The 22,554-nt window shown below is 37.4% G+C and overlaps 1 protein-coding gene across 1 annotated transcript in view; it reads right to left on the bottom strand.

Annotated features, from left to right (window-relative positions):
* The window catches only part of IMPG1 (interphotoreceptor matrix proteoglycan 1), a 61,756-nt gene extending 39,723 nt beyond the window's left edge, over positions 1-22,033 (bottom strand). Inside the window, exons 1-5 of the mRNA XM_009959335.2 lie at positions 21,967-22,033; positions 8,733-8,966; positions 3,834-4,000; positions 3,592-3,620; positions 876-943 (exon numbers count right to left, since the gene is read on the bottom strand). Coding sequence (XP_009957637.2) covers positions 876-943; positions 3,592-3,620; positions 3,834-4,000; positions 8,733-8,966; positions 21,967-22,033 — 565 coding nt within the window. The remainder of the gene's footprint in view (positions 1-875; positions 944-3,591; positions 3,621-3,833; positions 4,001-8,732; positions 8,967-21,966) is intronic.
* Positions 22,034-22,554: the final 521 nt, after the last annotated feature.

Genomic DNA, 22,554 nt, shown 5'->3' with positions numbered 1-22,554 from the left:
CATGTGTAAAGCCACTACTTTTTATACAACAGAAGGCCTTTGTTTCCAGGTCAAAACATCAGTAGCATTGCGTGTGTGACTGAAAGCAAAAAATGGCACTGACCACGCATCAATGAAATTTTGTGAATGAAATAATAATATTTAATCATTTGCCATACTTCATTGTATATCACCAAATGTCTAAGCTTGATTTTGACAATTGAGATCTTTGTCTCTATGACAGACACATTTCATTAGGGGTCAGTTGAAAGTAACAAGAGGTTTTGACAGAGTTTTCCAGCTAGAGGCAAAATTATGGTGCCAGAAGTTGCTATCAATAAGATTCTGTCATATTTGGCCCTCATAAAAACATGTATGCAGGATGTTTCTTCCTTGAACTAAAATGCTCATATTTAGAGATTTTTATCACTGCATAAATTTCTAACATTACTTTAAAGAACTGTAGTACACAACAGTGTTGGTAGGTCTAATTAGAATAATCTGCTCAAATTAGTGTCTTGGCATCTGGCTAAAGTCATTCTTTATTTTCATATGTTTTCTTATTTTGGCTAATAAAATGCAGCAGCTGACATTCAAAATGTTATTTCATAACTGAAGCAAAATTAGCTCTGCTCTCCACACGTGAAACTAGGAAAACATATGCGTTTAAAGACTTTTAAACAAACCTGGAATGCTACATTTTGAGTAGCAGACATGCTGTAAAGAAATAAAAAAATGCTTATAGATTATTTCGCTAAAGCAATTTCAGTGTACTTCGCTGAACTTGTCATGTTTCTACTGCATTCACTAAATTATAGCCTTGTAAGATCTATGAGTCGCTGGTTTTAGCAATTCTATTTAATAGGCAGACGCACAGCAAGCAGATCTGATTTTACCTGTAGAAATGGAAGGAATGTCTTCCAGCTTTTTCCCACCTGTTTTCTCTGTGGATATTTCATCTTTCCTATCAATCAAATACAAATGAGTGATTTAATGGTCAGCATGCTGTACTGGCAATGGCAAAAGTGTAAAAAAAATTAAAAAAGCCATAGATATGACTCCTATCTTAAGTGTATTTTAAATGAGAGAAGTTATTTCTAACGAGTATTTGGTAAAGTGGTTAAACAGCCACTGGAACAGTAGATCACATTTTGTATTCAACAGTTTATATATTTCCTTTCGTCTCCTTCAATATGGTATTTACTTTTACCATGAACAAAAAATACTGGTTTGATATATTCCTCCACCGAGACTACCAATCCTGTCAACAGTCTGTTCATGAGGTTTCATGACTGATTTTTTCTCCAATCAGAGGGATGGGGTCACAGATATTAAATCAGTGCACAGGGTCTGCTTTTTACCTCTTTGAAGTCTGTGAATGGTTGGCAACTGACTAAAATGGAAGCAAGGCTTCTTGTGCGTTATCTAAAACAACTGCTGTCTCCTTTGCTAAATCTCATTCTATCAAGATCAGTGAGGACTTTGGGCTCCTTCTAATTTTAGAGGCAATGGACGTTTCCTGGTTCCAAGGATATTTCGTATGGTTTTGTGTGAGGAGAGGATAGGTGGACTTATTTTTGAGTTGTCAGCCTGCATTGTGATATCATAAGGACGCTTCCAACTAGCGATATTTTTAAATCAGATTCCTGGATCAAGATTATTATGAATTATAGGAAGGTTTATGTCTGGATCTGGCTGTAATATTCATAGATTAATGGCTACTGTGGTACCCATGGCAGACAGCTGAAAATCCAAGTAAGAATATGGTGGGTGTGATATACAGGTTGTCTGCCTTGCATCACAGGATTTGTTTTTGTATTGTTGTATTATTTTCTGTTGTAAGTTTTACAGTCATGTGCTGATGAATAAATTTTGTAACTATCACTGTTAACTTGTATGAAAAAAGTGGAAGTGGCATGCATATGTAAGTACATTTTATAATAGATGTGTTAAAAGATTCCTGCATTTAAGACTATAGAACAATTATTGTTTTAAACACAAATTTTTATTCATTTGTAGCTTTTGGAAACTTAGATAAGAATCGTCTCAGTGACATTGTGAGATTTTTCTTTCCTGAAGTCAGGGTGTGAAGAATTTTAGTTGTTTCAGGTTCTAATTAAAGTGTGGAAAAAACCACAGCATAAAATAAAAAGCCCAATTGTGGAAATAAATGAGGACAGAATTCCCCAAAATTTCTATAAGAATAGGTATTATTAAGGCAATGCACACAGGTGGAGGGTTTGTGAAAATTGCTATGAGTGAAAAAATTCAGGGCACTGCAAATGTGTAGTGTGGCGTTAACTGAGGCAACGTGAATCTTGTAGCACAGTCAGAAGAGATGGCTGGGCTGCATTTCTAGACAGGACCAACCTAAATGTTTAGTAATATAAATAAATAACATAAACAACTCCTGATTTACCACATCCTCTGGTTATCTTGTGTGGTGAGAACTAAAGTATTATTTGTTATGTTTTCACAATGTTAACTAATTATATGTTGCATTTTTAACTTGAGACTTATCTCTCTACAGGGTGTCTACAGAAGACACAAAACGTTTCCCAAACTACACAGTAGTAAAGATGAAGTCCAACAATGCCTAATCATGGCTGTCTGTGTTTCCAGCTAAAATACAAGTAATTTCATAGAATTTACTTCACCTTAGGAATTGTGTCTAGTGAAAACCATACTGTTCCTAGAGAGTATAAGAACTCTGAGGTCAATGACTTCACTTACTGCCTTACTGCTGCTGTTTGCACTCGACTGAGTGCAAAGACCTCCTTTTGGACTTCCAGGAGAGTTTAATTAGACCCTACATTACTAAAAAAGCATTTCTGAGAAAGAAGAACACTCAAAGCTCCCATGTCATAACGAATAAAGATACATAAGACCTCTGTGATCATGAGACAGTATAACTTATAAATGGAAAAGATATTTGCTACACCTGAAAATCTAAGAAAATTTGAAGGATAAAAATACATGTATTGGAGAAACTGTGGACAATGATTTGTCTGGCTGTGCTATAGTATTTATAAGCAAAGAGACAGAGTTCAGTGTTGTAACTTTAATCCTGCCATTCTCAGACTTCTGAGCATTGCCAGGAGCATACTTTTTTCCCCCGAGAGTTTATGAACAAAGCATCTCATTAGTTAACACTATCATGATGTGTAAAAATACAGGTGAAAGCTAAAATGAAGGTATAAAGTTTTCATATTATTGGTTAATGTAGCCTCCCAGATAAACTTTTGCTAAGATCTCTGACTTTCCTTTTGAGAATTATAGCAATTGTGGGTAATCTTTTGTCATGCTCCTGATCAACACTAGTCTAATGCAAAGCCGTGGCTCTGTCAGGTTTTCCTGTTCACGTTAGTCTAAGAAGACATTCTGTTGGGTCTCGAAGTGAAGAGGCAACTCAGACATTTGGTCACCTTCACTATTTGTGATTTAAATACTGTGTACTATGTAGGATACATACAGTATACACATCTCTCACAGCACACACCAAATACACCACAGTGCTATCTGTGTATCTGTTCACATCCACGCACATCTACATATATCTTTTTCAAAAAAGGCAGTAACATCAAGTGGCAAGGTTCTACTCGTGCTACTTACCTTTCCTGGAAGGTTCTATGTTTTACTCGCTGCGAAAAGATTAAGAAAAACAGCATTTTACTAGTGGGTGTATCCAACCATTGAGCAGAAGCCTGTTAGAGCTTTCGTTTACTGTACTTTTATGTTTTCCTTCTAACACATGCCCCCTCCTCTTCCTGAGCAATATTTTGCCCTTATATAAGCAGATGGGGAGGGACTTGGAAGTCTCCCCCAGTTTCTAAATAGATGTCAGTGATCCTCACCCGTTGGATTATTTCCAGGTGCTCTTGGGAATTGCTGAAGTTTTTGCCAATGTCGAATATGCAGAAGGTTTCCCTCTGGCAGGCAGTAACCCAGTTCTGATATTCAGAAGTATCAGGAATCCGATCCAGAAAAATACGAAAGGCTTCCCACACAGCTTCCTGGCAGACTGAGTAAGAAAAAAAGGGCGGGGGATGGATGCTTTGTACTAAAAAGTAGACTTGAAAGCCTTTCTAAAGTGATTGAGGATTTACGCATTTTACTGTACTTAGTAAACAAATCCAGCTTCTAGGTATTTTTAGGTATTCAGATCTTTTAAGTATTTTTGAGTTGTCAGTTATTTACCTTTATGTTGAAGGATTAACCATCTTTGAGTTAAGGGTTGCTAATTTCCCTCATTTCAAAAGAGATTTATTTGGCCTGACATCATCGTCATGAACAAGGAGCAAACACAGAGCAAATTTCCTTCACCTCAAAGGTACACACATACAAAGATACACACTAGATGTTCTAGTGAGAGCAAACAGGGAGGTAAAGGAAAAAAATAATCTAGCAGTCATCGTATTTGAATAATCATAATTTTAACTGGATACAAAACTTTTGTACGTTAGTATGGTTAACTATGCATAGAACAAGCTAAACAGAACATATTTAAGATTTTCATATTCCCCCTCCGCACAACATATTTTAATGGAAAATATATTTTTTAAATGCACTAGGCTAAAAAGATTTGATTATATTCCAAATTTTCAATGTAATTAGTCTTTTCAAAATCTAAAGGACATTAAGCAGCAGGTAGATGCTTTTATGTTTCTTTAAACATCTCCGGAAAAATTGAATGACTTAGTATAGGTAAAATTCCTTTGGAAAGAACATGATTTCCTTCCTCTCTACACAACTGTACACAGTCATTGGTTCAATGTTAAATATCTCCTCCATGGTTATGAATCACCCAGTTAAATGCCAGGCTACTTCAGACAGGACCAGCAGGTACTGTGGCTGCAGAGAAAACAGTGGCATTCTATCATTTGGGGAAATGAAAATGAACATAAAGAGAGTAAGACAGTGAGGGAGATTTTGAAAAAGTGTTATTCAGGAATGGCTCTAAGGGAGCTTCATTTACCGAATGCAAACTGACCTAGTTACATGAGATAATGTAAACCACATAATATAATGGTGGAGACTAAGACTTTTACATATTCTGTTGGCTCGCTCCTTATGCAAGAAAGCTGTGAAGTTCATCTGTAGTATGTTGCAAAATATATTAGAATGCATATTTGGGCTTGCTGTCCAGTTTTTATGATCTATTTTCTAGTGGTCAAAACTCTGTCAGGCATTTCAGGGTAAACTTGTAAAAGATATGTTCCTGCTGCAAAGATCTTGCTCTCTGGCACTATGAGTGAGGATCATGACATGCATGAGTACATGAGGGTGGGGAGAAAGTAGCAGCAGCTAGGTTATAAAATGACTGCTCAGAAATACTTCATAGGGTTTACTTTCCCTTGATGATTCTGATAACACAGAATCTTGGATATGTCTGATAACACAGAATCTTAGATATATGTGAAAACACAGGTCTTAGATGTCTGCAGAAGTGAGTTTTTGAGAGTCACAGATGGCCAGGTGGGGCTACACTTCTGAGTGCACTTTTACCACCATCTTGCTGAAGTCTCCTCTTTTTTTGTAAGTTGAAACCATTTATAAAATATTCTGGAGGATAAATTGTTCCCTCCTCCAGACAGCTACTGCCTACCTACCTAACTATACTAACATGTCTTTGGATTTCTGTTCAGATACCAGCCCTTCCCCACATCCAAAATATATGTGTTTCATTTAACTCACTCTGGACAGCCTCAAACTAAGCATAGAATGAATCCTGGCTGCACCTGAGTCAGGTTTAAAATCACTGAGTGTTCCAAAGAGATCCTCAAGCTAGCACAGAGCCAGCCAGGAACTGCTGTTCTGTGGGGACTTCCCTGCTTAACTGCAGAAATATCCACTTACACAGCTTGTACTCTGATGAGTGAGTGAACTCCGTGGTGTAGGATAACCACCATGGCTTGGTGGCTGCTAGAACCAACGCGTTTTGAACAGAAACTCTTCAGTTTATCTCAGCTGTCGCTATACCTTCACATTCAGGGGCTACTGCCTCTGTTACTACTTGTCGATTCCTCTGGTACTGTTAGAGTCAACAAAGCCAGCTGTGTTTTTGGCTTTGTGAAAATATAATGTATGCTCACTCAAGATGAAGGAACACACTTCTTTGAAATGTTGTTTAAAGTTAAATGCTTGTAGAGAAGGGGATTTCAAATGTATTAGGAAAATGGTTTTAACAAAAACGTGCTAGCAATTTAAAAGCTGCTGCCTTTAACTCTTTACTTTGTGAAGTTCGTTACAGTAAGATGGGACATTTGTTTTCAGTACTTGATACCTGCTTTGACTAAAAGTGAGATCATCATCTGCATTATCTAAAATATCAGTGTGTCTGAAATTAGTGCAATCAGTTTCTCCAGGTATTCTCTAAACTTGCTGTAGGGATGTACTCACCTAGCTGTGTTAGGGCACCTCAATAATACCTCAGGAACGACCTGCCCTCCCAGTAGAGCAGCTGCATGTGGAGCAGATGTGTTCAGATTATTAAACAGGAACAGGCTGTCTTTTGAAGAGACCTATTCATTATGAGCTAACAGTTAAGGCTATTTTCTATCATTTTTTTTGTTACAACTCTATGGTATCTGTTTTTCTGAGCAGCAACTGCTGAGTAAAGACATAAAGTAATCCAGCTACCAGGGTTTAGATAAACATGACACACGGTCAGCTGAGGAAGCATTGTAGCTGATTCCATGCATGCTCTCAGTTTGCCCTATGTGAGGGACTGTCTTCGTGGTGACTTAAGCTATGGTGTGTTAATTCAGAGCTGATATAGGGTACAGTAGGCTCAGGTTATCCGATAGCAACTGTTTGAGCTCCTGTATCTGAGCTGCTTGGAGGACTTGAAGGGGTGGAAGTGGTCTCTTAGACGTTAGGTATGGGAAAGAATGGACCTAAAGATATGTCTACAAACCAAAATGAAGGTATGATTGTCCCACAGATAGGCATATGCTGTAAGACTCCAGCATGGCTACCAGATTATCTTTTCATGAAGGCTTGTAGTGTGCTTATAGCTTCAACAATAATTCTTGCATCCCCACATTTTCCACTTCTACTTTTTTTTTTTTTTAATTTTTATTTATCACTTTCATCAGGTAGGTTAGCATGCTCAGCTTGGAGGGCAGAAGTCTTGATTCTGATCTTTCCTTGAAGGGAAGATTTTTTGAGGTTTTAATGAAGGACATTGCAAGGGAAAATGTGCAACTACTCAAGAGAATAGAACCACCTTTTTCGGAATGAGTGTGCAAATTACTCAGCTGCGGTCACCTGTTCTCTTGCTCTCTACTTTTTGGGAAGAACTCCAGCTTCAGTTGAAGAACTGGATGACACCTACTCAGAGAATTTTGTAAGTGCAGGACACTCAGCTGGGAAAGAGGAGATGTAAGTTTAAACCCACTTGCACTACAAGACTTATAGACCCCGATATCCCAGCTATGAGCTGCTCAAGTGGTAGTATTGGCACCATCAGTTTCTAAATTAAAATGTTATAGTTGCAATTCTTTGAGTTCAGATCAATGATACCAGCCTGTCCCAGGATAGCTTTTTTCAGCCCAGTCAAATATGTGACCAGTGAGTTTTAGGGACTTTCAGGGTTAATTAGTATTTAAGAAAGACTTTTTGGATCAGCCTCTTTAACGCGTTTCAGATTTCTGTCTAATGCCCATTAGGTTGGAATTCAGTCCCACAACAGATACCAAATGTGTTTGTATCTATAGGAATGGCTACAGACATTGGTATAGTTTGCCCATGCTGCCTATAGCAAGTGGCTGCTGGAGTTAAATTTTTGCAGCTCTACATCCAGGTTTCATTTCAGAGAGAACTAGCTGGTTCCCTGAAAGAGAGCTGAGGAGTAGCCAGGCTACATACACGTATGTGAATGTCTGGAGACCAATATAGAGGACAAATAGATAAGCAAAGTTGATTTAGAGAGTAGATGTTGCCTTAGATACTTACATCCCAGAAGTGCTGACCAGGTTTTAGAATTAGCTTTGGACTGTCTAGCTGCAGCACAAAAATATGCATTTTTCTAACACAAATTGTAAAAGCCAGAGACTGAACCTGAGAGAGGCAGAGGGAGGAAGACAGAAAATACAAAAACCATGGGGCTATTCGCACTGTGCCCTCTAGGGACCTAAAATTGGAGTGGTATCTCTATAGGCTGTCTACTGTCAAGGGAGGCAAAGAAAGGGGTGGGGCAGGGGTGAATTGATTTGGAAAGGGCAGAAAAACCATTCTAGAGTTTTTTAAAATAATACTCAGGTCTTTGCATGAGCTGCTGGCAATTATGTCAGTGTTCGTGGCATACCAACACTGCCACAAATTAATATAACTACAGATACATCAACATATTTGTGCAATGCACAATGAGTAGTTTCATTACTTGTCTTGAACTGATGGGATTAATTCTGAGTAGCAATGATGGTACCTGCTGCACCTGAAAGGTGGTACATCTTTACACAGTGGTGCAAACATAATTTGGTCTTCACATTCTGCTGTGCCAGAACACTATGCAATTACACTGAGTTTGTTAGTCCTTTGAGGGCATTGTTTTATTCTGTTCTGGTAACTGTCTGTCTTGAACCATGCTGCTGCACATGTAACATTTGATTATCTATGTAAAAATAAAACATAAAGCAAAAAGAACATACACTGCCTAGAGCTAAAGAACAAGATTCTGGAAAATTATTTCGTTTCCTCAGTTAAAAGAAATACTTTCAAGGACCAAGTACATGCTACGATCACCATCTTACCTCTTAATCTGTAGTAAGCTTGGTGACTGGCTAAAATCTGCTTCACTGATTCTTGTGGGCAAACTTTCACACCAGTTGAGAAAAAGGATGATCTCTTTGTTCGGTGTTTTGCCATGTCAAATATCCGCCTTATGGTTGATACTCTGGACCTCTTTGTTGTTCTTTCTGTTTTTTCTGACCCTGAGGCATCTGCAAGTTGTTTGGCTTCACCATGGTTTATTTTATTAGGGATTTCTGGAAAAGATAAAAAGTAAGCATGTACATAAAAATACATTGCATAGGCAGTAGGTGACCAATGCAAGATCATGTCTGGAAAATGGGCATGAACCTGAGAGTTCTTTTTGTTACATCATTTTGGTGTTAATGCCCTCACTGAATTCATGTGCTGAGAGAAATGTGTGATCACATGGTGGAATTGGGATTCAACAGACCTTGTTACTAATTTCTTTATATCTCAACATGTGACTCCAGGACACACAGGTTAAAAGTTTCAGAAGCCCTAAATCTTGTTTTCAGAAGTGACTTTGGGTTAGATCCACAAAGGACACTTAAGTGCTTGAACTTCATGCTACAGCATCTCATTTGTGAGCCTATCACCCTGTAGGGAAATCCACAGTACAGTGATAAGTAACGGTCTGGAGCTTAGGGAAAGTGAAGCATATCTGTATCGGCTTACGTGTAAAAAGGTGTCTATGTTAGCAGATAAGGAAAATGAGAAATAGCTGTATCTTAAATCTGCACCTTTTTAAGATACTCTTATCTTTCCCTTCAGATTCAAGGCATATCTCCCTTCACATCAGTTTCATAGTCTTGAACCTGTCCCAAGAACTGGACGCTGAAACACTTTCTTTCAAAAGCTGAACAGGAATTTGATTGTCTTTGGGGAAAGAAAGAGCTGTTTCCAGTCTCCTCCTTTTACTCCACAGTGCACTGCTCTATCCTTCCCTCATGTAAATTGAAGCGCTAATCAGAACAGACTGCAATTACGTTTCTTTGCCACTGGATGATAGGTGTTGTGAAAGCTCTGGCATTGTATCTCAATAGATTTTTAATTGTTCCTGGCAAAGGGGAGCAGCTACACTAGGAAAAAGTGAAATCAGTGAGTGGGAATTGAAGATCTAGTCTTCCATTTTACTTATGAAGCTACTCTGATACAAAATCATAGAATAGTTTAAGTTGGAAAAGACCTGTAAGATCATCAAGTCCAACCGCTAACCTAGCACTGCCAAGTCCACCACTAAACCATTTCCCTAAGCATGATATCTACATGTCTTTTAAATACCTCCAGGGATGGTGACTCAAGCAGTTCCCTGGGCAGTCTGTTTCAATGTTTGACAACCCTTTTGGTGAAGAAATGTTTCTTAATATCCAAGCTAAACCTCCCCTGGCACAACAGGACATTCCCTGCTGTCCTATCATTTGTTACTTGGGAAAAGAGGCCGACACCTTTCTCTCTACAACCTCCTTTCAGGTGGTTTTAGAAAGCGATAAGGTCTCCCCCGAGCCTTCTTCTCTCCAGGCTAAACAACATCAGGTCCCTCAGCTGCTCCTCAGAAGACTTGTTCCCTAGACCCTTCACCAGCTTCATTGTTCTTTGAACACGCTCCAGCACTTCAATGTCTTTCTTGTATTGAGGTGTCCAAAACTGCACACAGTGTTCGAGGTGCGGCCTCACCAGTACCGAGTACAGGGGCACGATCACCTCCCTGCTCCAGCTGGCCACACTAATTCTGATACAGGCCAGGATGCTGTTGGCCTTCTTGGCCACCTGGGCGCACGGTTGGCTCATGTTCAGCTGACTGTTGACCAGCACCCCCAGGTCCTTTTCTGCCTGGCAGCTTTCCAGCCGCTCATCCCCAAGCCTGTAGCGCTGCATGGGGTAGTTGTGACCCAAGTGCAGGACCCTCAGCCCATCGATCCAGCCTGTCCAGATCCATCTGTAGAGCCTTCCTACCCTTGAGTGGATCTACACTCCTGCCTAACTATGAAAAATGGAAATGCTTCTAGGGTCAAAATAGCCTCAGGCATAGGAACCTCCATCCTAAAAGGCACATAAAAATTCAAGATTCATTTGGTTCCACTTTGTAAGTAATTGTGATGCAGTATTATGTGACATAGCAGCTAAATTTATATGTAAAAATATTAATGACAAAAATAGCATATCAGGTACACATGTCAATGAGCTCAAATACAGCATTTTGCAGGATTGTGTGACAGGAGCAATTAGTATATTTCAGATTATCTTCCAAAATTTTGCATACATATCAACAAAGATGTTAATTTGGAAATACCAGGGTTTTTTGGTTGTATTTTCATACATTTGATAGAGTCATTACAGATGAAAAATTAAAAAAAAAAAACCCAACATAATAAAGGCATTCTGAAAGAACTGTTTTCAAAGAAAAGTGTAAAATTTGTAGATAATTGGAAAACTCTAAGGGAGAAAATATAAGAAAGAAATACTGTATTTGTACCTGAATGCTGATGAATCAACCAAAAAACTGCTTTGAAGAATGGTTTAAAACCTTGTAAAAGAAAAATAAAAGTAATAGGGTTCAAAAGGGACAAGTTCAATGAGAATAATACTATAAAAAATAAAGAGTAAAAAATTATCAGTTTGCTGGAGAAAGTAGAAATGTCATTCTGCATATAACAACATTAAACACTAATTACCGTGTTCTTAGCCAAATCAAGAGATAATAAGGAAGGTAAAAACACGTTATCTTGACAATTTGGAACTGTGTTAATTAAATGTTTAAAGACAAGTGGGCAGATAAAAGATGAGAGAAAAATAATTGAAAAGCATACTGTTACAAAAAGAATAGTGCTAGAAGTAAAGAATGGGAAAGGTTCTACTATGTATGTCACTATATACACAGATATTTGTGTATCTATGCATATCTTAGCTTTTATTTAACTTCAGAATGAACATCCGATGCTTACAGTGTCAAACTGATAATAATGACACAGGTGTTATGAAGTAGATGGTACTCTGATATGGAAAAAAGTCGACTGCTTGATTATGATGAATTTTATATGAAAGACAGGCAGTTATACAATGAAGACAACAGGTGATTGTTATTGCTTTGTAAAGCATGCCAGAGGCAGCAACCTATAGGCCTATAGCTGTCTAATTGTTGCAAGGTAATTTAAAATGATGATGCATTCGTATAGTGTTTGTCATTAAATTAAATGGAAGTAATTTTTCCACAGTAATGCCAGATCATGAACCATAAACTGCATAAAAGGAATTTCCCCTGTGAAAACATGGCTCTGGGTCAATCAGAAACCACAAGTGTCCAAACACTGGATCAGCTGAGACACTGAATTATTTGGATGATATATGGGGTGAGAGTGAAAGATTCAATGCCGTTGAAATCTCAAAGCAGACCCCTGAAATCCTCTAGAAGAAAGTATCAGAAATCTACACGGAAAGTAGCCAGTTTAAGTCTGTTACCTTTTACAAGGTATATTAACTGCAATAGACCAGCTGCCCAGGCAGTCTGACCAACTGGGGCAAAGGATTTTGTCACTAAGCTCTTTGATAGCTTTGGTATGGAGCAGAGGCCTTTCTTGAAGGATTTGCTTCTTCCCCAGGATTTAGCCCTAAGTCATTAAATTGAATTAAGAATTATACTATTCATAAGACTGACAGAGGACATTCTTCTCAAATGATTGTTGTAATGATTTCAAACTCTCTGGGTTAGGGTCAATATTTGGGCTTTTCAGTCTGAAAAACTGACCATACATTATTGGCTTCCAGTTATCACTGTTCTGCTAGCCTATTCAGGGTAGTTGTAAATCTTTTCTATTCTCATACTTTCCTTTCAATTTCCACTTTTTTGTTGGAGGGATCTGTTGCTTAAGTATGCTTATTGTAATAGGTTTAATTTCATTTCTATCTTGTGGTTGGTAAATTTCCCTTACTAGAATGACTTTTATTATCATCAGTTCTTGAAATCACTTTTTTACTAAACTTCAGCAAAATTTGAATTGGAGAAAGTGTCAGCCCCTCTGTCCAGATGATTGTCCAACACATATTTCCTAATATTTACTGAATGTGAATGGAAGAAAACCTGTCTGGTACAAACATTACTTGTTCATAATTCTTCAGACCTGTGCTTTCCTCTGTGTCTGTGGAAATTCTGAACTGAGAAATTTTTACCTAAGACTCCCAGATGGTTCAGTCATGTGCTTTACTAGAATGTTCCTCCATCTACAACTTTTTAGGTGCTTTGCCTTCAGTGTCCTGGCTTGAAAAATTATAGTCTGAACAGACCTGTGTTATTATGAAATTAAACCCATATATATTAGCTGATCCCTTTTCTTTTTACCATGCAACATAGTAATTGAGTAAACTGGAGTGGTGCGAATTTTACAGCGTACATAATTTGATCATGTAAAAGATATCAATAATACTCAGCTGTTTTACTTTTCTTCAAATAAGTAATTTTTGTAATTTTTTTTGTTCTCATTCTCTTTTCTGAAATAAACATATACAATTAATATTAGTGTTTACCCTGCCCAATCTGAATTTTATTTTTTTAACTCTGTTCTTTCACAAAGGTGACTCTCTCAGTTTTACCATTTAAAGGTATGTCTAAGATTTTTACTTTTCTTTGATAATTCTAGGGCAGAAGGGCGGATAACTGTCAATGTCTAGTAACGTTTTACTGTACTTTAGCTAAATCTCCAAGGTTCCTTAAACAAAGCTGTAACTATTCTTCTTTATTCTCACATGAAATACTCTGAATCATTGTCCCCACTTTCCAGGTGGCATACTTGAGGAAAAAATTCGAGGTAGATTCATCAAGGTGATCTACAGAGTCACTGTCAGCCATTACTAAAATTTGGAATTCCTGACCTCTACTTCTGAACTTAGACAAATATAACAGATTTTCAAAATACGATAAAGCAATTTTCAAAATATAATATAACAATCTTATCAGTGTGAGACCTAATCAAAGCGCTTTGAGGTCCACACGGGTCTCTCAAACACATAGTACTGTTCTTCAGGTTTTGTTTTCAGGCAGATAAATGTGTTCATTTCTCAAATTAAAAATCTGAAATCTTTGGAACTCAGCCAGGCAGCTCCTCTGTGTCTCTTGAGATGTGCATTATCAAATTTATATCCTCAACAAAAAACATTGCAGGTGAAATAGATTTCAAAGGTGAGAGTTCCTATGTGTTTTTAATAATATGCATGATGAAAAAGGGAAAGTATTTAACTGGATTCTAGAAAAAAATGGTTTAAAGACATTCATATAATTGGTCAGCATTTGATTTGTTTGGAGTTTCTGTTTTCTTCGTGTTTCTTTTTTTGTTTGGTTTTTTTTTTTTTAATTTGCTTTTATAAACAGAGGAGCAAGAAGCTTGTATTCACACCCTTTTTGTACAGCTGTAGTGGATGCTTTTCTATACAGTTTTATTAATTTCTAGCTGTTGTTATTACCAGTTTTGGGAGACCTCCAGTTTTGGGGTGGGTTGTTTGAGTTTTTTTCAACAATGTAGGCAATCTCTGTGTAGGAACATTTATGTACAGCAGTAATTTGGAAGTAAACTTTTAGTTTTATTTGACCTTAGAAAATTAAGATGTTATTGTATACAAAGAAAAGAATTAAAAATATGGTAACTAAAGGTTTCAGCAGCAAAATTCAAAGTGACACCAGGACAAAACTGCTGAAGTCTGAATAATTCGTCATTAAAATCATCACAAGGTTTGACAAGTATGAAAAAGCAGATTGGCCTGAAAAGTAAATGGATGCTCTTAGGATAGAGAGAAATGCTTGACTGATAAATAAGACATATTGCTTGCACAATAAAATAATTATTAATTAAAAGACAAGGCTTACTTAAGAGGAACTGCAGAAATAGTTTGAAGAAAGCTTATCAAAGAGGGTTAAATCAGCAAAGATTCCATAAATGTGTTGTTATGATCCAATCAAATATACAGTGGGACCAACAGCCCCTGAGTTGATAATTCAACTTTAAAAACTTGAGAGTATGGAATCCCATATTAGAAAAATTAATAATATTTAATCTGCTCAGATCTTGTCTCTGAGAAGAGCTGAGTGCCCTTAAACACTGGATTATATGTCTTCCTTGTGCTTATCTTTGGGTCTAATATAGTCTTTAACTACTTTTAATGCACACCGTGAAAGAACTTTGAGAAGAATTGCTGAGGGGACTCGCCCCCAACAGTTGTTGCATCCTGGTGGGTAGTGGGTCTTGTCTGGGAGCTAACTGGGGTAGCTGAGGCACAGGAGAGAGATCAGTTTGGATCTCACTTCTTCAGGTTCAGTGCACTTAAACAGTGAACTGCTGGGTAAGAGGGCACTACCCACTAATGTGGGGATGTTTTGCTGAAAGATAAGGAGCTGACATTGATGCCTAGCTTCAGAAGAAGGTGAACACTGGCCAGAGAAGAATCCTGTGTTCCTAAAAGAGAGGAAGAGGGCTAAGGTATTTGTACTAAAAGTAATTAATTTTAATTCCTCAAAATGAATATTGACAACAATGAGCTTGGTAATTCCTCTTTGTATGGTGGCTTATGTGAGTGCCATTCTTAGATGTCACAAAATAACATTACTTGTGGAATGAGGCCTGGGTATCTAATTTTGGCAAAGAGCTAGGTCCAGGCCCCAGCTTGGAAGTCTCTGTGTTCAGTTGACCAATGTCCAGTAGCAAACTTCCTGCACAAGTACCACAAAGCTGTTGTCTACACACTCAGCACTAGAGAACCTTTCATGTATGTACTAATATCTCGTGTCATGCAAGACTCAGCATCACCTTACGTGTCAGGGAGGTGCTAGGCCCTGCCTGTGCAGTGCGGACTTTGTACTGAAGACTAAATACATCTGATGCCTGTGCCTCTTGCTTGGATTCAGCATGATACAACATCACCTGCACATGTTCACAAGCTGTGTTCAAGCTCTCTATGACACAGGAGAGGAGCTCCAGGCTCCTGCTTAAAAGGTAAGTTCTGTAATTTCCAACCTTTTAAAGGCTATGTTCTTATTTTGAATTAGATCTCTACCGAGGGATTTTCCTTCTTGAGAATTCAGGAAAGTAGTGGGTTTTCATAAATGCTGCTGCTTGGCAGGAAGGCGTGATGATGCTCCTTTAAACTTTTATGGAAGATGAAGAATTTAGTTACTGTCAGTGTCGTGCTCAAATAAGGCAAGGCTCTCATGAATCCTTATGTGATATAGTCCTGTTGTTATCCTTATGTTAAAAATACTAAACATTTTGTTGTAATGAAACAATCCATACCTCAGAAATAAATCTGGAGAAGAATATGATAAATTATTTTAAAATATATGGTATAACAATGTTAATAAACTCCCCCAAAATCTTTGTTTTAATGATGTTACATTCAAACTTAGGAGATAGCATTAGATAATGGTTCTTCTGCAGAACCCTTTAAATTAACCTGGATGTACATTTCAGTACCAAAGATCACGGTTGTCATCAACCAATGTGCTTTGGAATTTCACTAAGTGTGAATAATTTAATTTCTGCAAGTAGGTAACACTGAGAAACTGAAATAGATATCATAATCCCTCAGCTGCTCCCCTCCTCCCAGATATTCACACAAATCTGTGTGGTTTTCTATGCCAAGTGGAGAAGCACAATTGTTAAATCAACCAACTTCAGAAAGAAAGCTAAGAAGATAATTTGAAACAATATTAATGAAATTTTTGCTTAGGCCTTTTAAGAGACAAGCATATTTTTTTCTCACTCTCTAAACAGACAATTTGTTGATATCTTAGAATTATGCTAACTATGCAATTCATGGCAAAATAACTATGGTGAACTACCTATTATAGATAAGAATAGAAATAAGCCGCTGGTAAGATTCTCCTGCTTTTGTGAGTATAGTTGTCGTATGCTGACTAACAATGAATCCACATTCACAATAGTGTACCAACCACAAATATGGTTGGAAACATGCTGAAACCACATGCTGAAAGCTTTATGAGTCAACACGTGATTTTGGTACATTTCCATTGTACGAGACTCATGTTTTCCCTGACACCATATGTGTAAATTCTGGTGAAGAATCTTCCTTGTTATTCATCAACTCTACTAACCGCTGCTGCTGAAATTCATAGAAAATATCAAAGGCTGTCTATAGTTTCATTGCCAAACCCTGAATTCACTGCTGAATCCTATAACAGTCTGCTTAAGGTCCGGGACCTGGACTAGAATCTAGAAGAATGTTTGGTTGTAATGTTGACATATGAAACATATATCTACTTGTATTTTCTTGGCCATCTTAGAGACATTCAACCTGAAATGCTGTACTATTACCTGATATGGTTTGCATCAAAGGATGCAAAAAAATGCTTTAAATGTTTGAGAACTTCTTGGAGGGATGCATCTAATCTGCAGTGATGAAACACTCACTTGAGCACCTCTGCTATTCATTTTCTAATCAGTCTCACTCAAGGCATATAGCCATCCTGTACAACACTGAGAAAGTCAGTGACACAGCATAAGTTCAAGTTTCAGTGTATGCCATGTATGTCAACATTTTAACAATTTTGGTGGTGTGAGTCAAAGAGTCACAGTGCAGAATGTGCTTATGGGGTAACTGCATTCAAACATGATGACAATTAGGATGGTAGGCACATCATAAAGCCTCCAGGAGCCAGAAGCCACAGTGCCATTTCTTTGCTTGAATTTGTGTAATTGGTGTAACTGTTCACTTTTACTCACCGTTTAGGGACATTCATCCTGCAATACAATCTACAGTCTCTGGCTAATTGACTACATCTCATGTGACAAAGAGCGACTTGGACTTAACTTTACTTAGTTATGTGTCAAGCTGCACAGACGAAGTTAGGTTGGGAAGGCGCTTGGAGGTCACCTAGTCCAATTCCTTGCTCTAAGCATGTACAACTTCTGAGTTAAATGAAATTGATCTAATTTTGAGGGAGAAGAGGAAAGGGAAAAGAACATGATTAGAACCGTCTTCATTTTTTACTGTAACCACAAAACGAAAGATGAGTGCATTACTGCTTCTTAACTGAAACTGCTGGGGCCTCTATGGTGTGTGTTGAGTCATATGTATGAAAGGTATACCTGGAGCATACCCATTAAAACTGGTATTTCAGGTAACAGGGTTACCAAGATTGTTAATGTACAATTGGATAAAGCCTGAATGAGGTACTGAAAGATTCAGAGTGGGCAATAAGAAGGTAATATTTGCTCTGCACTAAAGTAGAAATTTAAAAGCCAGTAGAACGGCACCACTGAAAAGATAAGCATGTTGGTCTAAGTACAATCAGCTATGTAGCTGTGAGTCTGGGTCCTTCTGGTTTGCAGACATCTATATGACTAGGCAGTTGCTTTGAGAACCAGCCTGCTAAACTCTGCTGTTGTCCTGCTTTACGACTGCAATGCTTCTTACGTGTCAGGGTTTCAGTTTCTGTGCTGCACCTCAGGTCCTCATGCTTTTGTGAAATGGGGATGACAGTGTTATACTGTCAGACAGGTATATGGCAAGGTTAAAACTGGTGGTATGCTTGCATAAAATGGTAAGGTGTACTACAATTACGTAAGGGTACACAAACACGCTTCCACTGTGGCAGGTGTCAGGGCACTCCCAGAGGATTGTCAATCTTATGTTTTCCAGATATGTTGCTATTCTGAAGTGTCTGTCGAGTAAATAGCAGCTGATAGTGACTAAATGCTGGTATATATGTATATACAAGCAGATGGATAGATAGATATTTCTTTTTAGGAAATGTATTGTTCACTATCACACATTCCTAAGAGGCAGAAATTATTTGAAACACAGCTGGGCTTGCACAGTGCAAAGCACATGGAATGTGCAGGATAGTGCACTTAATTCCTGATAAAAATGGAAGAACTGTGTGACAGAGAATGAGCAGAAGACTCCTTTTAATCCCAAAGGGACTGGGAATAGGACAGAGGTACAAAAGCAGAGGGGAAATCATATATTTAAAATCTTATGAAGCATCAAAATGCAGTAGAATGCATACACAGTTTTCCTCCTGGGAAGAAGACAGCGTGTTTGCTACAGCTGATGAATGTTGATCATATCACTTAGTGCACTGCTGAAGCCACTAATACACCACCATTAGCTGAGAAATGAATAGCATAAACAATAATCTGTATTTCTAGCAGGTTAAGACTCTAAGTAAACTTACTTTGTTGTAGCCTGTAAATAAATGTCCTGTAAAGGGAGAAAACCTTTTATTATTAATATTGATAATCCTGTCCACAGGTGTTTTTGGAGAAAAAATTCCACATACCTAATGGTTCATTCACATATAGTTCACTAATCGTTATGGTATGGGTGTGATTATATCTGGAAATAATGTTTAAGATTCAGTAACAATTTTCTAGTATTTTTATTCAAGTTTGTCTTTCGGTCAGAAAATAAGTGTCATTAAACCCCACATATATAATCCAGTGTTACATTTGTTTGTGAAGGGGCAAAAAACAACTTCACTATTTGTTTGTTTGTAAGCACAACCAGGAAAGCTAAGTTTCACTTGGTAATTCTTATTTTATGGATAAAAGTAGAAAATAATCTTAGTGAAAGCAGGTGTGCTTGCTTTCTTTATTTCTTTGAAGCTTTATGTTCTTTGACTTCCATTTCCCTTTGGCACAATTTTGCTTAACCCTTTTTTCAAGGACAATTATAGTAATGAAGATCTGCAACACTTATTGCTGAATTGGAACAGCCGAGCGGGAAGGGATAAGTCAGAATGAATTAAAATGATTTCATAGAGCACACACAAAGCCTTTGTGTTCTAAGGAATGTCTGAGTAAATAGCAGATATTTGCTTGCTGAATAAAAAAATAACACTAAACAACCTTAAAGCTCTCTGTCTTCCCTGCATTCTCAGTACCAAATGCTAGGATGTACGTAGCATCAATATATAGTTTTGGGAATTCAAAGCACCTCTGTATGTTGCTAGTTAGTCTGGGTTTTGAGTGGTTTGCAATGCAACATTTAAAAATTATGGTCATTCTTTGCGCGTAGATTTTTTGCTGTCACAAAGGTTCTATGCCCCTCACTTTCCCTTCCTGTTATAGTTTGTGTCAGGACAGCGGCAAAGACCTGAGTTCAAGTCCTGAGGTCATTTCCTGAATTCTGGCACTCCTTATGGCCAAAGATAAACACTCTATCTCTAAAGTCTTTATTTTGCCCACACAGTTTCTCGTTTGTTTACTGTGGAATTGGAGGTGCTCCTGGACAGCCTCCAAATGGCTGGGAGAAGGACTATTTTGGTCCTAAAATAAAGTTGGGGAGGAAGGACTAAAAGACATTACTGAGCAAGCTCCACTGTTGTTAACCCACTTTTTGTTAACAAAATATAAATATTTAGAGATTATTAACTCTATGGTTTTTCTTTTAAGATGGGGCTATTTTATACCTTAGTCTCTTTTTTCCCTAGTCTGTCACATCTGACATGTACTGCAAACTTGAATAGCCATAAAAGTCTCAAATCATCTATGTTAGGATCACTAGTAAGTGATCAATATATGTATTCAGACTACTGGGAGAGCCTGTGTACTTTTGAAAATATTTTTGGTAAGTATCTGACCCTAATGCTAAGTCATAAAATAACAGTTCTGGAAGCATCCCTGCTCTGGTAAAGAAGTTTATCAACACAAGCATTAAGTCTTTTGAGATCTGTGTGCATATATTTGAGATAACATAGTTTTAAAATGTTATAGATGGCATGACTACATAGCAATAAAAAGTAATTATTATGCATTCACGCATACCACCTATATCTTATAAAACTGGTGGGAAGGATTTTTTCCAATTATCATTCACATGCATGTATAGAAAAAATAGATTTTTCTCCTCAAAGCCATCAAAAGAAAGAAAATTCCAACACTGCTACATAAGCAAGATGCTGTGTGAAACTTATTATTGGTCATTGTTTCCTGAGTGTTGATAAACATTCTATGCACCAAGTCTACTAAATCTCTTAGGGAGATAACACACAGTTCTGAATTTTTCTGAAGTCTTTTATGGGAAATGTGTTGTAACACACAACTACAATTTGCTGTGGGTGAAAAACTGTGTGACCCCACTTTTTGCATTATCACTTTCTCAGTTCATAATTATAAATATGGACTGTAATGATACCATCAAGCATGCACGAGTTACCTGGAATTCATTCAGTCTTTTCCCATCATGGAATATGCAACTTAAATGTAAAAGCAGTGCATTTTAGTCTAACTTTTCTTCTTGTCAGACATGGACTCACTCTTTCATTTTTTGCCACATTTCCAAAATATCATTAATGATTAAATGACACTATTTACATGAATTAAAAAGTAAAATCAAAGGACAACAGAATATAAACCCAGAGTTAAGTAACACATTACTTATTCCCAAGGATTTTTTCAGTACTGTAATTGTCCACTAGAGAAGATTTACATCATTTCAGTGAGATAGAAGAATTGTGTTTATTTTTAAAGAAAATCTGTGCAAAGAAAAGCAAGACCAAGAAAAAAAAAAAGCGTATATAAAACTTTCCAAGTACTACTGACAGCAGATTGTTTCACACCATCTCTTTAGCAAGTGTTTAAATAACATTGAGGAGACTTCTCTTTTATCATTTTACGTTCCTTGGGTAAGCATAAAGTGGTTGTAATGTTGGCTGTTACTTCAATTATATGAATATGGAAACATAGATGGAAAAGTTAGTAAGAAACCTCCCCCAAAGCTCCTTACTAATCCTTACTAATATTGCCATTTTTTATATATTTGCCAGTATGGTTTATCCTTCCAGAATTTGTATATCTAAAAGTTTTTCAAGTTTTTCTGACAATGGCTGGTAAATACAAAGATCTACTTTACTACTTTTTCTTATTTTCAAGGATGAAAGACCATCTTTAATGATGTCAGCACTTAGATGTTCTTGCAGCTATTTTACACCTTCCGTATAATTGTTTTTGAAAGGATACTTTTTCATAACAGAACATATGCAGGTAAATCGAAACTAAATTATATCTCTTACTGAGATTGTAAAGCCTGGGAAACACACAAGAAATCTTGCCAACCTTTGCTTTTCCAACTATATAGCAGTGTTAGTAACTGTACTGTCCCTAGCCGAATTGCCAAAACGTCAAACTCCAAAAAAATAATTCTGTAATGTGAAAATATCCTGATCTTTCACTTTATTTTTTTCAACATACACAAAGTAAATTCATATAAACTTCTAATATATGAACTTACCTCTGCTTCCCTGAACTTGGAGAGCAAGGCAAATGATCAAAAATATTAATCCAGTTCTCAAATGCATGCTGTCTATTGATCATTCACAGTTTTCAATATCAATCATGCAGGAAATAAGAATATTTAGATCAAGTAGAAAAATTTTGTTGTCTGAAAGAACTAAAATGCAAATGTCTTCCCTCTTGTTATTTTTCAAGTGTCCCCAGCCTTGGACTGCATTAAATTGCAGCTAGGCAAAGAGTGCAACAGGTGCTAGTATGCAAGAGCTGGACAAACCCTTCCAACGCACACACTTCTAGCCTGGGGGACTGGAGTGGTAAGACAAGAGTGACGAAGTTTTAAAAAAAAGCAGTGTCTGTTTCTGGAATAATCTGTTTATCTGCTGTTCAGACATAATCCCTCTTACGGTCCAGCTGGAAGAGCTTTCTTCATCTTATTAACCTTCTGGAGCAGCATCTGTCAACCCCAGAAGACTTCAGCAGCACCATGATAAACAACAGAAGTCTCTTCTAGTGCCCATTGCCTTCAAATGTTGATCCTTTGGGCATTTCGGAGTTATGGCATGTGAGCAGAAGCGAAATCACAGGG

This window comes from Leptosomus discolor, chromosome 2, assembly GCF_034619465.1.
Source record: "Leptosomus discolor isolate bLepDis1 chromosome 2, bLepDis1.hap2, whole genome shotgun sequence".
NCBI lineage: Eukaryota > Metazoa > Chordata > Aves > Leptosomiformes > Leptosomidae > Leptosomus > Leptosomus discolor.
The sequence above is the reverse complement of the archived record's forward strand: the minus strand, read 5'-3'. Positions and strand labels throughout refer to the sequence as shown.